The 20,520-nt window shown below is 41.2% G+C and overlaps 1 protein-coding gene across 1 annotated transcript; it reads right to left on the reverse strand.

Annotated features, from left to right (window-relative positions):
• Window positions 1–5,505: 5,505 nt before the first annotated feature.
• Window positions 5,506–14,343, reverse strand: LOC143291661 (uncharacterized). The gene is made up of 3 exons (XM_076601659.1): window positions 14,304–14,343; window positions 12,070–12,137; window positions 5,506–10,983 (listed from the first exon to the last, which is right to left on the reverse strand). The coding sequence occupies exon 3, from the start codon at window positions 9,679–9,681 to the stop codon at window positions 7,840–7,842; it is 1,842 nt and encodes a 613-aa protein (XP_076457774.1). The 5' UTR covers window positions 9,682–10,983; window positions 12,070–12,137; window positions 14,304–14,343; the 3' UTR covers window positions 5,506–7,839.
• Window positions 14,344–20,520: the final 6,177 nt, after the last annotated feature.

Here is a 20,520-nt window from a genome sequence, read left to right on the forward strand (position 1 = left end):
GTGACGGCGCCTGGTGGGTAAAGGGTGGAGATTTTTACGATCTCCCAGGTCAACATATGTGCAGACCTGCTAGTGCCTGAACCCCCTTCGTGTGTATGCGCACGCAGAAGATCAAATACGCACGTTAAAGATCCTGTAATCCATGTCAGCGTTCGGTGGGTTATGGAAACAAGAATATACCCAGCATGCACACCCCCGAAAACGGAGTATGGCTGCCTACATGGCGGGGTAAATAAAAAAAAACAAAAAAAAAAACCGGTCATACACGTAAAATGTTACATGTCTGTCTGAGTGTGTATGTGTGTGCGTCTGAAATCTGATTGAATGACACAGGAAACGAATGATGAGCGCCCAGTGGCAGCCGTCAGTCGGCTCTACCCAGGTAGGCAGCCTGTGGTGCAAATGTCCCCGTGTATGTAAAGCGCTTAGAGCTTGGTCTCCAAGTATCCACATCAATCAATCAATCACCTGCCCGTGTGTGGCGGGAGGGAGTGGGCACTGAGTCTCTTTGTCCAGCACACTGCAGTCAGAGGGAATTCATTGCTGGAGGACAGGGTGGTTCCTGCTGTTTCAGCTGTTGTTGTTTTTTGGGGGGTTGTGTGTTGGGTTTTGTTGTTGTTGTTGTTTGTTTGTTTGTTTTTTTCGTTGTTGTTTTTCAGTTTTAATTTCTCAAGAAGGCGTCACTGCGTTCCGGACATATCCATATACGCTACACCACATCTGCTTGGCAGATGCCTAACCAGCAGCATAACCCAACGCGCTTTGTCAGGCTTTCAGTGCATGCATGTATATTTGTTTACCTAGCTATCAGAGTGGGGATTTCTTCGACAGAATTGTGCCTCTCGTTGCCATGGGTTCTTTTTCAGTGTCCAAAGTGCGTACTGCACACCGGGACCTCCGTTTATCGTCTCATCCGAATGACTCAGTAGATGCTCAGATCGATTTTCCCATCAAACTTGGGAGAAAGGGCGAGAGCGGGATTCGAACCCAGACCCCCACGGACTCTCTGTATTGGCAACTGAGCGTCTTGACCACTCTGCCACCTTTCTTCTCTTCTTCTTCCTTTTGTGGAATGGCTTTGAATGGTGAAATAATGGTATATTTTGATTGTGTTTTGATTTTGTGCTCATTTTCGCTTTTTCAGCTTTATTCCCTCTTTAGGGCGAGGGCTGGATGTAAAAAAGCATGTTACTTGCTTATCTATTACCCTCGTTAATAAAAAAAAAAAAATTGTCTTGTCTTGTCTTGTCTCCTTTCAGGTTCCTGCAGAGGGAGGCAGGTGTGGAGGACAGGTCGTCTAGGTCAGTAATTTTTGTTGGCCTGTAATGCCTGCAGGACGGACAGGGCATCAATCAGTCAGGAAAATCACATTGTTGGCAGCATGAGTACTGACCTTGACTGACGTGGGCTTTCACTTTCACTTTTACTGCATTGACGGCCACAATCATCAATTTGATTTTTACGCCGTTTTTGTTGGGTTGCGATGAAAGAAAAACAAGCTACAGAAAGCGACAGACCTATTAGTGAGGATGAAAACCTAGTCCTACTCTAAATGGGTTCTCCGGGCAAGCTACTATCACTTCACTTTTCGCCCTTCCGAGCTAGCCGGTCCCTTGCTGATCTAAGACAGCAGGGCCCCCAAAATAAATTAAAAAACCCAAAAGTATTGGGGTAAGAGAGCCTATTATCTAATTAACTACTGATTGGGGGCCACCCTAGACTTAAAGGTGTCCAAGGTGTCTGCTGCTATAGCTGTTTCAGGCAGGTTGTTCCAGTCACGTATCGTTCTGGGGAAGAAGGAATAGTGCCTGTATTGGGCTGCTGCTGTTTTCAGGGTTTCTGCCTCAGTTGTTCAGTTGTTGGAGTAAAGTCCTGTAGCGAAGCAGATCTTTTTTTTCTCTGCCTCCTGGGTACTGAATGTAGTAGAGATTCCTGCCCCGACATTCCGTACAGCTTCCTCGGCACGGGGGTTTAATGGTGGATTTTTTTTTTCCGCCGGGTCTCCCATGTAAACGATGTGAGAATCTGTGGCGAGATCCTGAACAAGATTCGTGTGTTCGTCATGCAGAACATCGCGTTAAAGATATTGCAATCTGTGTGTACGTGCATGTAAAACATCACGTTAAAGAATGTGCAATCTGTGTGCACGTGCATGTAAAAGATCACGTTAAAGATATTGAAATCTGTGTGTACGTGCTTGTAAAACATCACGTTAAAGATATTGAAATCTGTGTGTATGTGCTTGCAGAACACCACGTTAAAGATACTGCGATTTGTGTGTATGTGCATGTAAAACATCACGTTAAAGATATTGAAATCTGTGTGTATGTACATGCAGAACATCACGTTAAAGACTGCGATTTGTGTGTATGTGCATGCAGAACATCACGTTAAAGATACTGCGATTTGTGTGTATGTGCATGTAAAACATCACGTTAAAGATATTGAAATCTGTGTATATGTGCATGCAGAACATCACGTTAAAGATACTGTGATTTGTGTGTATGTGCATGCAGAACATCACGTTAAAGATACTGCGATTTGTGTGTATGTGCATGCAGAGCATCACGTTAAAGATAATCTGTACTTGTGTCTGGCTGGTTATGGAAGTACAGAAATACCCAGCATAGTAGAAGTAGTAGTAGTTGTTGTGGTGGTGGTGGTGGTAGTAGTAGCAGTAGTAGTAGTAGTAGTAGCAGTAGTCGTAGTATAATAATAATAATAATAATAATAATAATAATAATGGATACTTATATAGCACACTATCCAGAAATCTGCTCTAGGTGCTTTACAAAAACGCTTTTGTTAACATAAAACATCATATCTATGTTACATACACACACCAAAATGTGACTACACACACACACGCGCGCGCGCACACACACACACACACACGCTGCATACATATGGATGTTCTAAATATTAGTAATTGAACTCACTGCACACACACACACACACACACACACACACACACACACACACACAGAGTGTTTCAAGTATAACAAAAATATGCATCCGAAGATGGTCTTCTCATGTTCTCGATAAGTTGGCTAGACTCGGTATCACAGCCAAAGGCTGGTGCAATGACGAAGGGAAGTAACTATTGATCAATTTCAACAAGAAAGGATTTGTTGATAACTTGAGTTACTTCCCTTCACATAACCCTTGGGAAAAACTACACGAACAAATAGAACTGACGGAAATGGTGATGTTTTATCAGCTGTCACGTCTAAAACTGAAGTGCAACGTGTGAGTACAGTATAAACTTTACGCTTGTTGAGGCTTTTTTTTGCCTTTGTGTGTGCTGTAATCAAGTGTATTGTTGGAAGAATTAAAGACTATCTTAACCAACAAACAGAAAGTAAGTCACAAAGGCAAACATGACAGTATGGTTTGTGACATCAAGTTTTGTTGTTGTTTTTTTCAGTTTCAGTTTCTCAAGGAGGCGTCACTGTATTAGAATATATCCATATACACTACCCTACATCTGCTAGGCAGATGCCTTACCAGCAGCATAACCCAACGTGCTTCGTCAAGCCCTGAGCGCATGCATGTATATTTGTCTACCTATCAGAGTGGATTTCTTCAACTGAATTTTGCCAGAAGACAACACTCTTGTTGTCATGGGTTCTTCTTCAGTGCGCTAAGTGCGTGTTGCACACGGGGCCTCGGTTTATTGTCTCATGCGAATGACCAGACGCTCAGTTTGATTTTCCAGTCAAACTTGGGAGAAAGGGCGAGAGAGGGATTTGAACACAGACCCTCACGAATTCTTTATTGGCAGATGAGCGTCTCGACCATTCTACCACCTTCCTTCCTAAAATGCATGGTAGCTACTTTGTTATACATCCTGTGAGCAGTGGGCAGCCAGTGTAGTGTCTCGAAAAGAGTAGATGTATGGGTTTGTTTGGATGTTCTAAATATTAGCATTGCTGCACAGTTCTGGATTTTCTTAAGGTTTTGAAGTAACAGTGAAAAGTTTGCAAACTAGTGTTTAGGAAAGTATGAATGTTGCGAAGACTACTTCATCTTCAGTATGTATTGTCCGTTGTCATAACTGACAAACATTTATCAATACAGTGCATGGAATCCCGAGTGATTTTTTTTTTTTTTTTTTTTTCTCTCTCAAGGCCTGACTAAGCGCGTTGGGTTACGCTCCTGGTCAGGCATCTGCTTGGCAGATGTGGTGTAGCGTATATGGATTTGACCGAACGCAGTGACACATCCTTGAGCTACTGATACTGATACTGATACTGAGTCAGGGTATGAGAGAGAATGAAATAAATGGAATGAAATGGAATCCAAAACGAAGAAGTGGGTGGTGGGGGGGAAGTAACTGATGATGACATGGATACTTATATTTCACCTATCCTTGGTTTGAGACCAAAGTCTAAGCACTTTACAAGCACGGAATGATGGGAATCATTTGCACAACAGGCTGCTTACCTGGGTAGAGCCGACAGACAGCTACCTTTGTGCGCTCATCATTTCTTTCCCGTGTCATTCACTTAGATTTCAGTCACGCGCACTCCTCCACACACACACACACTCACAGACATGGAACATTTTCACATGTATGAAAGTTGCGTTTATTCAACCTGCCATTTTTGGCAGCCATACTCCGTTTTCCAGGGTATGCATGCCGAGTATGTTTTAGTTTCCATGATGCACCCAACGCAGACATGGATTACAGGATCTTTAACATGCGCATTTATCTTTAGCATGTGTATACACATGAAGAGGGTTCAGGCACTAGCAGGTCTGCACATATGTTGACCTGGAAGATAGGAAAAATCTCCACCCTTAACCCACCAGATGCTACTGGGACTGACCTCAGGAAACTTAGATGAGAATCCAGAACTGTAACAATCTGACCACTGCAACTGTTAGATAATATTTCATGCCTACTGGCTCTGATTAAAGATCTGATATATCTAATAATTAACAACGTTTTTTTTCTTTAAGTATAACAGTTACACTCCACTTTAAAAATCAAGAACAATTAACATGCTTTTACCTTTATTTTACATGTTACATTCCATGCATTTAATAATGATCAACAACAATCATAATAATCGTAAACACAAAAAAAAGCATCATTTCCGAATTCACTATAAACAACATTGACGCTACACTTTCATCGATGGATTTTCTGTAAGGCCCTGCAAATAACAAAAATAATGACAAATAAACATCATCATCATCATCATCACAATTATGATAAGCATAATCACATAAATAACAGGAATACATGACATAATATAAATAATCATAATGTTTGGTCAGCTTTCCCCATTTCTTCCCTCAACTGTGAGTTCTCCTAACACTATTTGTCATCAACGGTCGTTTTATAAATCATGTAAGATAAAGACAGAAACAGACTGAAGTAGGAGGGGGAGGGTGGGGGTGAGGGGAGAGAGAGCGATGAAAGAGGGGAGGGGGTCGGGGGGGGGGGGGGGGGGGGGGGTTGGTCTTCATCACTTGTTGCTTAAAGCCCAACCAACCACACAGGAAAATATCAGGTCTGAAAACTGTAGATATCAGTCATAAAGAACCTGGGGGGGGGGGGTGGGGGGGGGGGACAACAACAAAAAAACCCACAAAAACTGGGATTATTATTAGTATTATTGTTGCTAATTGTCCAGCCAATAATCTTTGAACTAGCTTTTAGTACTGTGGACTGCTTCACAGAATTTCAATGGAATCGGATTGTGTGTTTTGGGATTTTGATGACATGATAATGGAATTTGATTATACATGTGTTCTCTTGACAAATATATAACCCTCACTGCAAGGGGGGCAATAATAATATTAATAATAATGATAATAATACCAGTAATAATAATAATAATAATAATTATGACACCAAAACAATAATACTAATAATGATAATGGTGACGATGATGATGATGGTAAAAAAAAAATAATAATAATAATAATAACACAATGATATTCAAGTCTTTCTAGACAAAATACAGGCGAACGGACCACCAACTTGATCAAGGCAGAAAATCAGAAAGGAAGAAAAACAAAAGAAAAGGAAAAGACCAGAAGGAAGGAAAGAGAGCGACAGACAAGAGGAAATGTCTGGCACATCATTTCTAGAAGAGGGGGTGTGGGGGAGACACTGTTTATCTGAAACAACTCCCACCCCACCCACCTACCCCACACCTCCACCCACCCCGATTCCCCCAGTCCCCCCACACAGGGAAGAGCTGGAACGGGGACTGAGGACCTCATGACAAGCTCATGATATGAAAAAAAAAAACAGATTCATGACGGAACCTGATATGGCTCTAAAACCCTCTTGGAATCAATTTCCAGTGGTTTCTTTAGAAACAAATTAATCTTCAACTTTGAATGATACATCCTTAATCAAATTTCCTTCGCCGAGTCAGCATTATGATCTCAAATCTGATCAGCTGTCACCTCTCTCTTTAGATCTATAAACAGAACACTAAAGTTCTTTCTTCCAGTACTTTGGGATAAAAATTAATAATAAAAGACATAGTGTTTAACCCTTTCACCGCCAGTCAATTAAGAGTACAAAATTCCCTTGTGGTATAAACACAGAAAAGACAGTGGTTAAGAATAGCTGGGAATTCCCTCTGCGATGTATAGAAAATATAGCCTGTCCTGCCACCGGACATAAAGAGCAGTAGGTTCATGGATAACAGACCAATGAATGGTCACCTTTCAACGACATGGGTCCTCTACACGCCTGTGCATAAATGCGAGCTTGGCGGTGAAAGGGTTAAGAGTTTACTGAAAACATGTAGTCTACTTTCAGTATTTCATATAATCAACTACAGAATACCACAGCTATAAGCTGTGCCTTGGTCAGAGGGAAATGACCGTTGAACAAACTTAAGTTCGTTAAGGGGACACCAGAATTCTCTCCTCTTCCACTGGGCCTGGGCTACTAGTGACATGGACGCTGGCCATTCAGATAAGACAATACACTGAGGTCCTGTGTGCAGCATGCCGATTCTATAGTGTGTGTGTGTGTGTGTGTGTGTGTGTGTGTGTGTGTGTGTGTGTGTTTGTGCGTCTGTCTGTGTCTGTCTGTGTCGGTGTGTGTGTCTGTGTTTTTTTGTTTGTTTTTTTTTTCTTTGGCAAAACTTTGTCTGGGCTGCTTCAATTGTTAGTTGTGTGTTAATTCATGTGTGCTAAGCATGTGCCGCAAACAGAATCTCAGTCCACTGTCTCAGCCAAAAGACTAGCATGCAGACCACCACTCAGATTCGAACCAGATGGGTGTCTTGTCCACAACTTCAGCTTCCATCATAGCAATATCATGCTAGTTCTCAAAAATATTTTGCATCCCACCCCCAACCCCAAGGAGTTTACTTATCTGACTACAAGATTCAACTGCAATCAAAAACCCTAACCATTATCATTCTCTTTCACACTGAGAACACAACATGCATCAGATAAGAATCTTGATTATGATCATATTCACTTCATCATTCAGGGTAATGAATAATGAACACGTAAGATTGTCAAAAACAGGTTCACATGAATTGATCAGCCAAACATAAAACAGCATCAGAACTAAACACCAAGGAGAGGAGAAAAAAAAAGGATTTTCGCAACAAGTCTGTACCAGAAAGAAAAACACCATTTATTCGAACACCATACATCCAGGAACAAACAGGCATACTCACACATGTGCACATCAAAACAAGACAAAACAAAAAAATTCATCCAAAAATTTCAGTAGCTCCTTAACACAGTCATCACAATAATTCGAGGTGTTTGCAAAGTACTCAACATCATTACAACACGCCACAAAACACGCCCTCAGTCAAAACCTCTATCGAAAGAGAACCAAACCCCTCACTCATGCACATGAGAGTGCACGGTCAAACCGTACGCGTTCTTGAAGGACGCAGTACACAGCTGGCACTTGAAGGGGCCGTCGAACGTGTGACACACAGCGTGAAGCCTCAGCTTGGGCATGTGGGCGAAGAGAGCAGGGCAGTGCTCGCACTTGAACGGCTTCTCCCCACTGTGCATGATGTTGTGTCGGTTCAGGGACGAAGACGTGGAAAAGGCGGCCGGGCACATCTGACAACGGTACGGTTTCTCACCGCTGTGGCTCCTCATGTGCACCCGCAGTTTGTGTTTGTCGGCGAAGGCGGACGGACAGAGATCACATTTCGCCGGTTTCTCCCCCGTGTGGGTCTTGAGGTGGCGGCTGAGGTTCGCCGCCTGCGCAAAGTTCGAGTTGCAGATTTCGCACTTGAACGGCTTCTCCCCCGTGTGTGTCCTCATGTGAATCCTCAGGTTCTTGGCCTCCGGGAAGCTGGCTGGGCAGAACTCGCACATGAAGGGCCTCTCCCCGGTGTGGATCTTCAAGTGCCTGCGGTAGTCCGAGGTCATGGTGAACGCCGAGGGGCAGTAGGAGCACTGGAACGGCTTCTCCCCGTTGTGAACACGCATGTGGCGGGCATACTGCGACGGCTGGGAGAAGCCCTCCCCACACAGCTCACACTTGTAAGGTCTCTCGCCCGTGTGGATGCGCATGTGGATTTTCAGTTTGCACGAGTCGGCGAACGCGGAGTCGCAGAGCTGGCACTTGAAGCTTTTTTCGCCTGTGTGAGTTTTCTTGTGCCGCCTCAGGTCTGAGGAGCGGACAAACGCGGAGGAGCACTGGTCACAAGTGAAGGGTTTCACGTCGCTGTGCACACGCATGTGACTGCGTAAGTACTTGGCGTTGGCGAATTCCCTTCCGCACTCTTGACACTTGCACGGCTGGTTGTTCTTTCCCCTTTCAGCGTAGGTCTTCTTCCTTCTCTCACTCACCTTGCCCAGTTTCGAAGCTGCCTGCTGGCCTCTGAGGATGTTTTGACGGCCCTCTGTGACTCGTTCAGGCGACAGACGTTCACGTTTCACGGTCACCTTTGAGTGTTCTTTTTCCTCATGGTCTCTGCAGTCGTCTGTACACTTGAAGACTTTCGAACAATGCTGACACACGAGGCGATGAATGCTCGGCAAATCTTTGTCAGGTTGAAAATAGATAGGCAATTCCATGTCATGGTCATCGTCATCATCATCGTCATCATCACCGTCACTCCCATCTATGTCATCGTCACTACTTCTTGCTTCGTTCTCAGCAGTATTTACACCAGAAGTATTCTCCACCTCCTCAGCAGTATTTCCATTGCTGGCATCATCCAGAACTGCCCCGGATGTTCCAAACAAAGAATTTGCAGAGAGGTCCAGCGGCTCTGTCTTTACAGTCACGTTTTCCGGGGAGGCATCCTTAAACCTCACCCTGAACACTCCACCACGACTACAGGCAACACTCTGTGCGCTATGCTCTGTACCATTCTCACACAGCGAGCCTTTAATCCCTTGAACCCCCCCGTTATTGCCACGTATATTATTTTCTGCCGTGGCATCAACGTCTTGTTGACAAGTCTCAAAGTCCATCCAGTCCAGTGGTTCTTTTTTCACCGTTATCTCCTGAGCGTCCTTGGTCCCTGACAATCTGCTGTTGTAAGAATCAGTGACCGAACACTCAGATACTGCGGCACTGTGGTCTTCCTCATCCATCGGTTCCGTTTTGATAGGCAGGTGTCCATATTCGGCCGACGCTGTGCGAACGTCGTCCGAGTGAATAACACGCTCATCCTGCTCCATCGCTGGTTCTACTTTCACAATTTGTGATTCCATCTTTCAACAGCAAAATTAACAAAACAGCTGCTCTTTTAAACTTGTACTAGAAATAATGAAGGAAAAAATATATTTAAATACTGACAAAAATCCTGATCACTGACGTATAAAAGGCTTAAAATTATGAAAAGAATAATATCATTCAAGTTTTGAAGATATTCAGCAATTGCTGTTGTTTTTCAACATCACTGACTTTGACATTCTTGTATGAACATAGCAAGGAAAACCCTAAAGGAAAATCTCTCTCTCTCTCTCTGTCTCTCTCTCTCTCTCTCTCTCTGTCAAACTCTCTGTCACTCTCTCTGTCAGTCTATCTCTTTCATTTTCTTTCCCTAAAAAGAAATAAACTCTTCAGAACCAGCTTACAATCAAACTATTAAATGACCCGATATTCAAATAAATAAAAATTGTCAGATATTCAAAGAAAAACTGTCAGTCACAATAACCTTTGCAGGCCTAAAGGCATACTCAATGAATAATTATAATTTTCACATGAATAACTTCCAATGTCTCAAAGCGATATCATAGTGCATTCTGTTATCTTACTTTGATGAGGTTATTTCTCTGGAATCTCACCATACAACACAACAGCTTCTCCTCATATTTCTGTGGATTTCCCATGTCAGTTTTATCTAAACAAATATCCATGAAGCACCGCTGTCAAAACATCTGCTGGCTTCCAGATCCTGGCATGGACCAAGCTGCAGTAGAAGTTTTATGGTGGTAAACTACTGTCTCCAGATCTTTCAACACTCTACGCTAAACCTGGCTTTCGAGCTCTCCACTAAAACTGGCTTTTTTAACACACATTCTCTCAACCCATTCTCAGTCTATGCACTTTTCTCTGTCTTCTCTGATTTCAAAACGCTCCTGTGAATGACTTTCAGAGCTACAGATGTCTCTTTTTTATTCTGACTTGAACTAAAGGTTGGGTAGAGTTGGTCCCTTGTGAAGTGGTCTAATCTCAGACTGTTTCTTTGTTTTCGTTTTTTTGCCGCCTGGGACAAAGATGAAGACGACGAAAGTGAAGGGACAGAAAAATCCTTCCCTTGAAGACAGATGCACTTGAAGACTAAACAACAGACGGATCTTTCCACAAGTGCATCTGAATCTGTGCAAGAATGAAGACGAAGACCACGACCCAGTGAATGTCAACAGCGGTTGTGGTGTTCCTGGAGTGGACAAACCAAGGTCGAACAGGATACAGCACTTTCGCAGATCGAGACCGACCTTTGACCCTGGCCACCAGCAAAGTCAGTTGAGGTCAGCTCTGGTGCTCTGACTGGAGTCTGCCTCCGCTCGCTGAAAACAAGAAAAAACAAAAAAACAAGATATAAAAAAACAGAAAAACGATCAGTTAATAAACAATTAAAAAGAAATGACCAATCACATACCAAAATCTGCAACACACATTATGATTTTTGAGAGGATGGGGTGGTGGACGATGGCTTTCCTGATTCCACAGCTTTCTTGTTTCTGTGACTTTCTGGGGGGTTTTTCCAACAGAACAGACCTGGTCTATCATCTCCAGCAAATGACTCAGGCTCAGCCGTCCAACTAGGAAACAAGTGTCTATGGGTTCGAGTCCAACACTAACCAGGATTTTTACTACCCCCACCCTGCCCCACCCCCATCCACTTCACACTGAGCAGCAGTTTAGGCTTTACTCTTTTGAAAGAGATGAAAAATCACAATCCTGAGAGCAGCATGCATAAAGTGTATGTAATTTTTTTTTTTTTTTTTATTAAAAAGGCAGCAACAAAAAAGGTAATCCCTGACAAAATTATGTAGAAAAGTCTACTCTGACAGTATAACAGACCCACCTGCATTCTTAAAAAAAAATATATATATAAATATTATTAAAAAAAATAAAAGTAAAAGAAAGAACACGAGTGGCACTGCACTGTAACTGCATTCTCTCTCTCTATAGGAAAGAGACTGAATTTCACCTGAGAAATCTGGTGAGAGAAAACGTGTGAGAAAAAATGTGTATGGCTGTTTTTACCTTGCCATATGATATAGGCAGCCATACTTACAGGATCGTTCACATGATTTAGGTTGGGAGTCTACCATGTGTGTGTGACACAGAGAAAGATAAGACAGAGAGCCGATATCTGGCTTAGAGCACGTGCATCAGCACTCTTTTTGCACACATGTTTCGACAGGGCTACACACTCAGGTCTCTCTCTTCTTTTTGTCCTTTACAAAATTATGTAAACAAAAACAAAACAAATACACACCCACTTCAGTTAACTTAATTCAGTATAATATACAAGAAAAAATTATCATAAACCATAATAAAGACAATATGATACAAATTACAATACAATGTAAACTGTAATACAGAAACACCACAAAACAACATCAATTTATTGACAACAGACTTACCCATTAAGTATCTTGCTGTTAGCAAAAGTGAATCAAACTGCACTTTGTGATCATCAAACTGTCATCATCTGGAAAAAAAAACCCAACAAAGATATATGAATAACAATGTTGGACAGACAGATCAACAGACAGGCAATAACTAAGTCTAACATGTCCACCGGCAGACTCTGACACACCAAAAAAAGCAGAGAGAAAAGACAGACAACAGGACAGATAGATAAGCATACACGACGGGCACAACAGCCGAGTGGTTAAAGCGCTGGACTTTCAACCTGAGGGTCCCAGGTTCGAATCTCGGTAACTGTGCCTGGTGGATGAAGGGTGGATATATTTCCAATCTCCAAGGTACAGACCTGCCTGTGCCTGAACCCCCTTCATGTGTACACACAAGCTGATGATCAAATATGCATGTTAAAGATCCTGTAATCCTTGTCAGCACTTGGTGGGTTATGGAAACAAGAACATACCCAGCATGCACACCCTCTAAACGGAGTACAGCTGCCTACATGGCAGGGTAAAAACAGTCAGACATGTAAAAGTCCACTTGTGTACATGTATAAGAGTGAACGTGGGAGTTGCAGCCCACGAACGAAGAAGAAACAAGTTCATTTTTATATATTGGATTTTCTGGAGTCCGAGGTTTAAATCACAGTACTGGAGATCCCAGGACATGTCTGTACACCTGTTAGCATGTTAATCACCTTTAAACAATGTATACACATGATGAGTATCAAATTTTAAACATATATAATCTAATCTCATAATCCACATCAGTATTCAAAGGGATATATAGGAACATTAACATCCCCAATGAACACTCCCCTAAAAAGTACAGCTGCCCCAAAATCATGTAAAAACTGTAACACACATAAGCTGCCCAAAAATCTTGTAAAAACTGTAATACACATAAGCTGCAACAACATCTTGTAAAAAAAATGTAATACACATAAAAGTGGCTTGTTGATCAACATTATAGTGGTTGTCAAAGAAAACAAAACATCAATAGGCACAAATTATTTATGAGACTAGCCAAGGCCACAACTATAAAAAAAAAAATTTTAAAAAACAAAAAAAACTACCATTGTAAAATTACATAACTGTATTAATAGCAACAGTAATATTCTTGATACAATGACAGATATTAAATACAGCATACAAATTTAAAAGAATTACTGATGCATGCTTTAAAGCATGCATACTGGTGGAATTTGGAAAGCACTTTTGCACTGTTGTATTCCAGATTTTTTTTTTTTTTTTTAATCAAATGATGTTTAAAACTAATCATCAGCCATGGAAAGCACACCTGGATTCAGTTTTTCAATGCATCACCTACATATAGTTCAGTTCACTTCTTCTTCTTCTTCCAGGGAAGCGACCGCAATCAACAAGTTCTGTTACTCACTGCGCTCAGACAAATCCAAATACCACACCACATCTGCTAACCAGATGCCTGACCCATGACTGGCAGGGTACGTAACCCAACACGCTTGCACCTAGAGGGAAAGTATAGATTTTTTTTTCCAGTGCATGTGACACCCTCTTAAGTGATCTTCACGAAAGTGTCAGTCACTTGATTATTGCTGACCTGCCCATTTTCCAGTTTGTCAAACGCTGAAACTAGTGAAATGTTGCTGCTGCTTTATCATCAAGTGATGACACGCACGCACAAGGGTATGCCTGAATGCGCGCACTCACACACACACATACAGTGACACAGATGCATACGTGCAAATTAGCAAACACATGCCTTCACACATGCAGAAATTTAACTCATTGCGAAATCAACCTGATGATTGTGGATACTCATATGAAAGAAGAAGACGAAGAACTATCGAGCGCGAGCTGTGACACACATTCATTCAACGCAGTGTCACACAACCGTGCGAGTTTCGGAACTGCAAAACGCCAGAAGAACTGTGAATCTGCTTCAGTTTCGTCCACTGCTTTGTCGTCCGTAAAAAATTTTTCATTCGCAAATCATATATTTGTGGTAGAGAAAACGAATCGAAGATCTTTTGCAACAAACTCATCGAAAAATGGTGTTGACAGTCTGATCTCGTCTGGATTCACATTCGGGAGTATGATAGCATAATTCAATGCTGGATTAGACAACATCAACGCATCTAACAGTATGTTGGTTAGTGACGGCTGCAAAGACAAGCATATAACATTGCGTACATTAAAACAGGGCAAAATCATTTCAACTTTTTAGGGGAAGAAAGAGTCTAGCTTACTTGCACAGTTGCAGTCACCTTTCATTTCCGGAAGTTCTCCCTTACGGTGACGTCATTCTAAGGGATATAACAACAATCACAGTTTCGGAATCAAACTTGTTCCGGTTTCAGTTTCAGTTTCAAGAAGGTCGGATCAGGATAAGGATTTGGGGCGTTGTTTTATACAACTTAGCCATTTTTGGCTTTTTATGCCCCTTCAAATTTACTCCTTTACATTGTTGGTCAGGTCGTTGACTAGCTCAGTTTCAGTTTCAGTTTCAGTAGCTCAAGGAGGCGTCACTGCCAGTTCGGACAAATCCATGTACGCTACACCACATCTGCCAAGCAGATGCCTGACCAGCAGCGTAACCCAACGCGCTTAGTCAGGCCTTGAGGAAAAGAAAAAAAAAGCTCAGTCATTTTATCCATCAAAGTCATATTTCGCTTTTGTCAATAACTCGTATTTATCTATGAGGTTCTTAAAAGTATTTATACTAGGTGCACGTTTGATATTGTTTGTTAATTTGTTCCAATAATTTGTTACTCTGTTACTAAATGTAAACTTTCTGAGATTTGTTCTGGAATACTATTTAAATATTTTGTCTGTACTGTTTCTTGTAGTGTCTACCTTTGGAATACAAAAAAACATGCTTTGTTTACATCGTCAAACCCATTTAATATTTTGTACGTCTGTATCAAGTCCCCTCTTACTCTTCTTACTTTAAGTGATGGTAGTTGTAAGTACTTTAATCTTTCTTGATATGAATAATCTTTTATGCTATAGACCAGCTTTGTTGCTCTTCTTTGAGCCCTTTTCTATGGCTTGTGACTGCTTTATTTGCGTTGGGTACCATACAGTGTTTCCATATTCTAGGATAGGTCTAACTAATGTTTTATATAACCGTAAGAAAGTAACCATAACTATAAATGTAAATGCTCATTTTATTATTCCAATCATTCTGTTCGCTTTGTTAATACTATTTGTTATATGTTTGTCAAATGATAATTTTTTTGTCAAATGTGACACCTAAGTCTTTTTCCTCATCACATTTTGATACTTTTATTTCTTTGTCTCCGATTTTCATTATGTATTCTTTCTCTGGGTTTGATTTCCCAATATGAAGTACTTTACATTTTTTTAGCATTAAAATATAGATTCCATGTGTCTGACCGTTTTACTAATGTTTCAATATCTTTTTGTAAATCCTGATAGAATTTTGGAGAGTTGTATAATTTTGTGTCATCTGCAAAAATTTTACATGTACTCTTTAGTTCGCAAGGGAGATCATTTATGAATAAAGTAAATAGTACAGGTCCTTATATACTACCTTGTGGTATGCCACTTATAACATCAGCTTTACCAGAGAAGGAACTACCAATCCTAACCCTTTGAGTTCTTTTTGTTAGAAAGTCCAGACACCGATTTATAAATATTTATTCTTAAGTCCGTGGGTGTCAGAGCGTGCGGACTGATACATACATACATACATACATACAGTTTTTGATACCGATGTAAAGAAAGAAAAACAGATGTGTGACTTTTGCGGGATCCAAACAACGCGCTGATCAGGCCTTGAAACTTAGCACGTTCTTCCACAAGCATACAAAAAAGGCCGTAAGTATACGTTCCATCCATACATTTCCATATAAATAAATCTTTCATTGCATAACAGGCACTGGTACGATGACTGAAGTTTGCCATGTGCACAGACTGACCTGCACGTCATTTTATTCTCGTCTGCTGTTGTTAAACACCGACTTGTTTCTGTTTCAAGAAGGCATTAAAGCGTGCGAGATTATGAAAATACGCTTCACCACATATACATTTTCAGGCCTCGGAGGAAAAACATTCAGCTCGATACTCCCCCGGCTCGATAATCCATCTCAGAAAAATCCAAAAACATTCAAACACAGCTGCATGTATTGGCACTTTTTTCTTTTCTTTTTTTTTTTTTTTTTTAAAATACCAATGATCTTTGTGTTATTACTGACTGATAGTGGTTTTTGCTTTCATGTAGACCTAATTTAACCTTGATCAAAGATGTGTAGGGCAGTGATGAATGTGTCATTCTCTTCTGACCATCCTTCCACCTTCAGAGTTTGTGTGAACACTTGCTGCAGTTTTAAAGCAGTGCACGGTGTGGGTTGTGTGGACCCGCTGTTCACCGCTGCCTTTATTGCATGGACTTACCCCGTTCTCATCTTGTATCGGAAATAAATGCACGCACACATGCACACACATGCACGCACGCACGCACACACACACACACACACACACACACAGAGGTACATAGACAAAAACACAGACACACAGAGAGACACACACATTGACCACTTACCAGCGCTTCCCTGACCCTGACCATTGCTAACCACTACCTACCACTAACCCCACTGACTACTTACCAAGTTTTTACTGATAGTGACCATTGCTGACCACAGACCACTACTGATGACTACTGAACGCTGACCACCAAAGACCACTAATCACTACTGACAACAGATCACTGCTGACTACTACTGACCACTGGTTACCGCTGAACTTCATGGCCACTGACCACCAATAACCACCACTGGCTGCCACTGACCACTGCTGATCACTGACCACAACTGACCACCAGTAACCACTACTGGCTGCCACTGACCACTGCTGATCACTGACTACCAGTAACCACTACTGGCTGCCACTGACCACTGCTGATCACCACTGACCATGGGTGATGGGGAAATATTGACCTGGGGAAACATGGGGAGCTTGGTTGGCATGTAAATACACAGAATATCCCCAACCACCTCCCTCTCTCCGTGGCCCCCGAACAAAATGAAAGGATTAAGTCATAAACTGCCAGTGAAAGAAATAACAACAAATCAGCAGTTACTAAGTAAACATTGAAGTGTCACCAGTCCGCTGAAATGTCGCCGACTGGCAACAAATTAATGGATCTCCAACACACCGGCGACAAAAACCACCACAACACCTCTCTCTGCCTGTGCCTCTGCATGTCTGCTTTGTCCATCTCTGTGCAACTGTGCGTGTGTCTGTGTGTGTGTTATCTGTCTGATTCTCTCTCTGTCTCTTTCTGATGCTCTGCCGGTCGGTCAGTACGCCTGATTCTCCGTCTCTGTCACTCATTCTGTCTCTCTGGCTCTCCCCATCCACTCTAATTCACTTCTGTCTGTCTGTCAGATTTTCTCTCTCTCCCTCTCTCAATCTTTGATTCTGTCCATCTGGTTCTCTCCCTCTCTGATTCTGTCTGTCTGTCTGTCTCATTCTCTCTCTCGGTCAGTCTCTAATTCTGTCTGGTTTTCTCTCTCTCTCTGATTCTCTCTCTGATTCTCTCTCTCTCTGTCTTTCTGTCTGTCTGTCAGATTCTCTCTCTCGTCTGTCTGAAGAATCTCACCACCTGTTCTGCTGAATACTTCACGCTTTTCAGTTCAAATTCTAGCTGCATGTTGCCAAAAACGTTTCAGACATGGCAGGTCAGACATAACTGCCAGAACAATAGTTATATGAGTTGCATAGAACGACAGTTATATTAGTTGCATAGAATGATAGTTAATAGTTACATGGTATGCACTGACTGGCATGGGATGGTAATTTGTAGTTTTGCTCTCAGGTACCAACAGCAGCAGTCAGTGTGTGTAGTGTTTGAACCTCACGGGTAAGTGATTACAATAATAGTAGTACTAGTAGTAGGTATAGTAGTAGTAGTGGTAGTAGAGCAGGGATAAAACCAGCTGTGAAGCTTTTGAACAGTTCTGCATTAGTTTCACAAAATAAAGTGGGAATTGTTCACAGTCGGTGTGTGTAGTGTTTGAACCTCGTGGGTAGTGATTATGTAGTAATAGCAGAAGTAGGTAGGTACAGTAGTAGTAGTGGTAGCGGTAGTAGAGCAAGGACAAAACCAGCTGTGAAACTTTTGAACAATACTTTGTTTCTGAGAATAACATGCGTAATATTCAGTCTTCCTAAGTTGCCCAATTTGCAGAAGTATTCATTCATCAAAGCTTTCAAAAATAGGTTAGAAATTTGATGATGTCCAGTTGGTTTTTGGTTGTCTTAATAGTTTGTGCAATTTAGTTGAGGTGACAGCTCATTCCATTCATTAGTAACTCTGTTACTGAAACAAAACATATTTGGATGTCAAACTTTTTTTTTCCATTGCCATTTGTTGTGGAACTACTGAGAGGAAGAAATAACTTAACTAATCCCAAGACACATCAGCATAACCAGTAAAAAAAAAAAAAAAAATACATGTCTCAGTTAGATCAATACATTCACTTCTACCCATAAGAGAAAACAAGTTCAAGTATGTATGTTGATCATTTTTGGTCATGTGAATACATTCTTGTACAAACTTTGAAGCTGTTCCTTGCACCTTCTTGACTGCAACAGCTTGGTGCTTCTGGTATGTGCTTCATTCGGTGTTTCAATACTCCCAAGCAGTAAGGTCATACCAAAGTTATGCAAAGTTAAAAATTAAAAAAGTGCTCTTGTCAAGATGTGTAAATACTCTTTTAATCAGGCCAGTCATTTTACTTGCTTTATATGTGCCAGATCAGGATATGCAAATAGAGATGATACATGCAACATAGTTTTCATGAACTGTCTTTCATTCATGTAATATCTTATTCTTTTTTCTTTTGCATGTAAATGTGTATAAATGTATACAAACATAAATGATTTTTTTAAATTATTAAAATAAAAACAAAGCCGATCCCATTTTTGAATAATCACTTTCTTCATTCCCGTCTGAAAAGCAGCTATGTCTGTTTTGTCACATTCATGCGATTGCCTTCAATGTTTACTCAACATGATGAAACAGCACTGTAGACTTTCACAGTTGACAGGTGCAATAGCCAAATGGTAAACAGTTGGACTTTCAGTCTGAGAGTGCTGGGTTAAATCCTGGTATAACAGTGCATGGTATGTTAAGGGTGAAGATTTTTCCTGTTTCCCAGATCAGCAAATGAGCAGACTTGCTATGCCTTCATCACATTCGTGTGTTTTTGCATACACAAGATCAAAACATGCATGTCAAAGACCCAGTAATCCATGTCAGTGTTTAGTGGGTTATAGAAAACAAACAGCCAGCCCAACCCCAAAATTCAAGTATGGCTGCCAATAAGATGTGGTTAAAAACAGTTATATTTATGTCAAAGTCCGTTCACACATGCAAGGAGAAAGTGGGCGATTTGGCCAACGAATGCAGAAAGAAAGAAAGAAAAAGAAGAAGAAAAATTATCACAGAAATGAGTGGAAAACATGTAATCACAACTGAGGTGTGCAACCAGCTTAGTTTGAATTACAGACTTGGAAAAAGTCTAAGCAATTTTTTTACAGATAACTGATAAGACCACTTGTGCAGCTGATCCCAGGAAGCAAGTCCTGGGTTTGATTCACACACTAACCAGAATGTTTACTTTCCCATCCAGCAGATATTGACTGGTCTAGTCTTTAGGATGAAATGGTAAACTGAGGGCCTGGGTAGATATTGACTGGTCTAGTCTTTAGGATGAAATGGTAAACTGAGGGCCTGGGTAGATATTGACTGGTCTAGTCTTTAGGATGAAATGGTAAACTGAAGACCTGAGTAGATACTGACTGGTCTAGTCTTTAGGATGAAATGGTAAATTGAGGGCCTGGGTAGATATTGACTGGTCTAGTCTTTAGGATGAAATGGTAAACTGAGGGCCAGGGTAGATATTGACTGGTCTAATCTTTAGGATGACATGGTAAACTAAAGGCCTGAGTAGATATTGACTGGTCTAGTCTTTAGGATGAAATGGTAAACTGAGGGCCTAGGTAGATATTGACTGGTCTAGTCTTAAGGATGAAATGGTAAATTGAGGGCCGAGGTAGATATTGACTGGTCTAGTCTTTAGGATGAAATGGTAAACTGAGGGCCTGTGTGCAGCATGCTCTTGGCTCATTTTAAAGATGCTAACGGCAACAAGGCTGTCCCTGATGAAAATCTGTTGAAAAAATCCACTTTGACTGTTCTAACATATATATACTGACAGATGAAGATGCTGCATTGTGCCAACATGCTCTTAGCAGGCTAAATTAGGCACAGAGAAATCTGTTTTGACAATACAGCAATACAATACAAAAGTTTAAACATACAATACTTTGAATGACATCAGATTCTGACAAATCTCCCTATCTGCGTTACTTTCCACAAATCAATCAAACCACTCACTCATGCTTCCAATTAACCAACATACATTAAAACTGTAA

This window comes from Babylonia areolata, chromosome 17, assembly GCF_041734735.1.
Source record: "Babylonia areolata isolate BAREFJ2019XMU chromosome 17, ASM4173473v1, whole genome shotgun sequence".
NCBI lineage: Eukaryota > Metazoa > Mollusca > Gastropoda > Neogastropoda > Buccinidae > Babylonia > Babylonia areolata.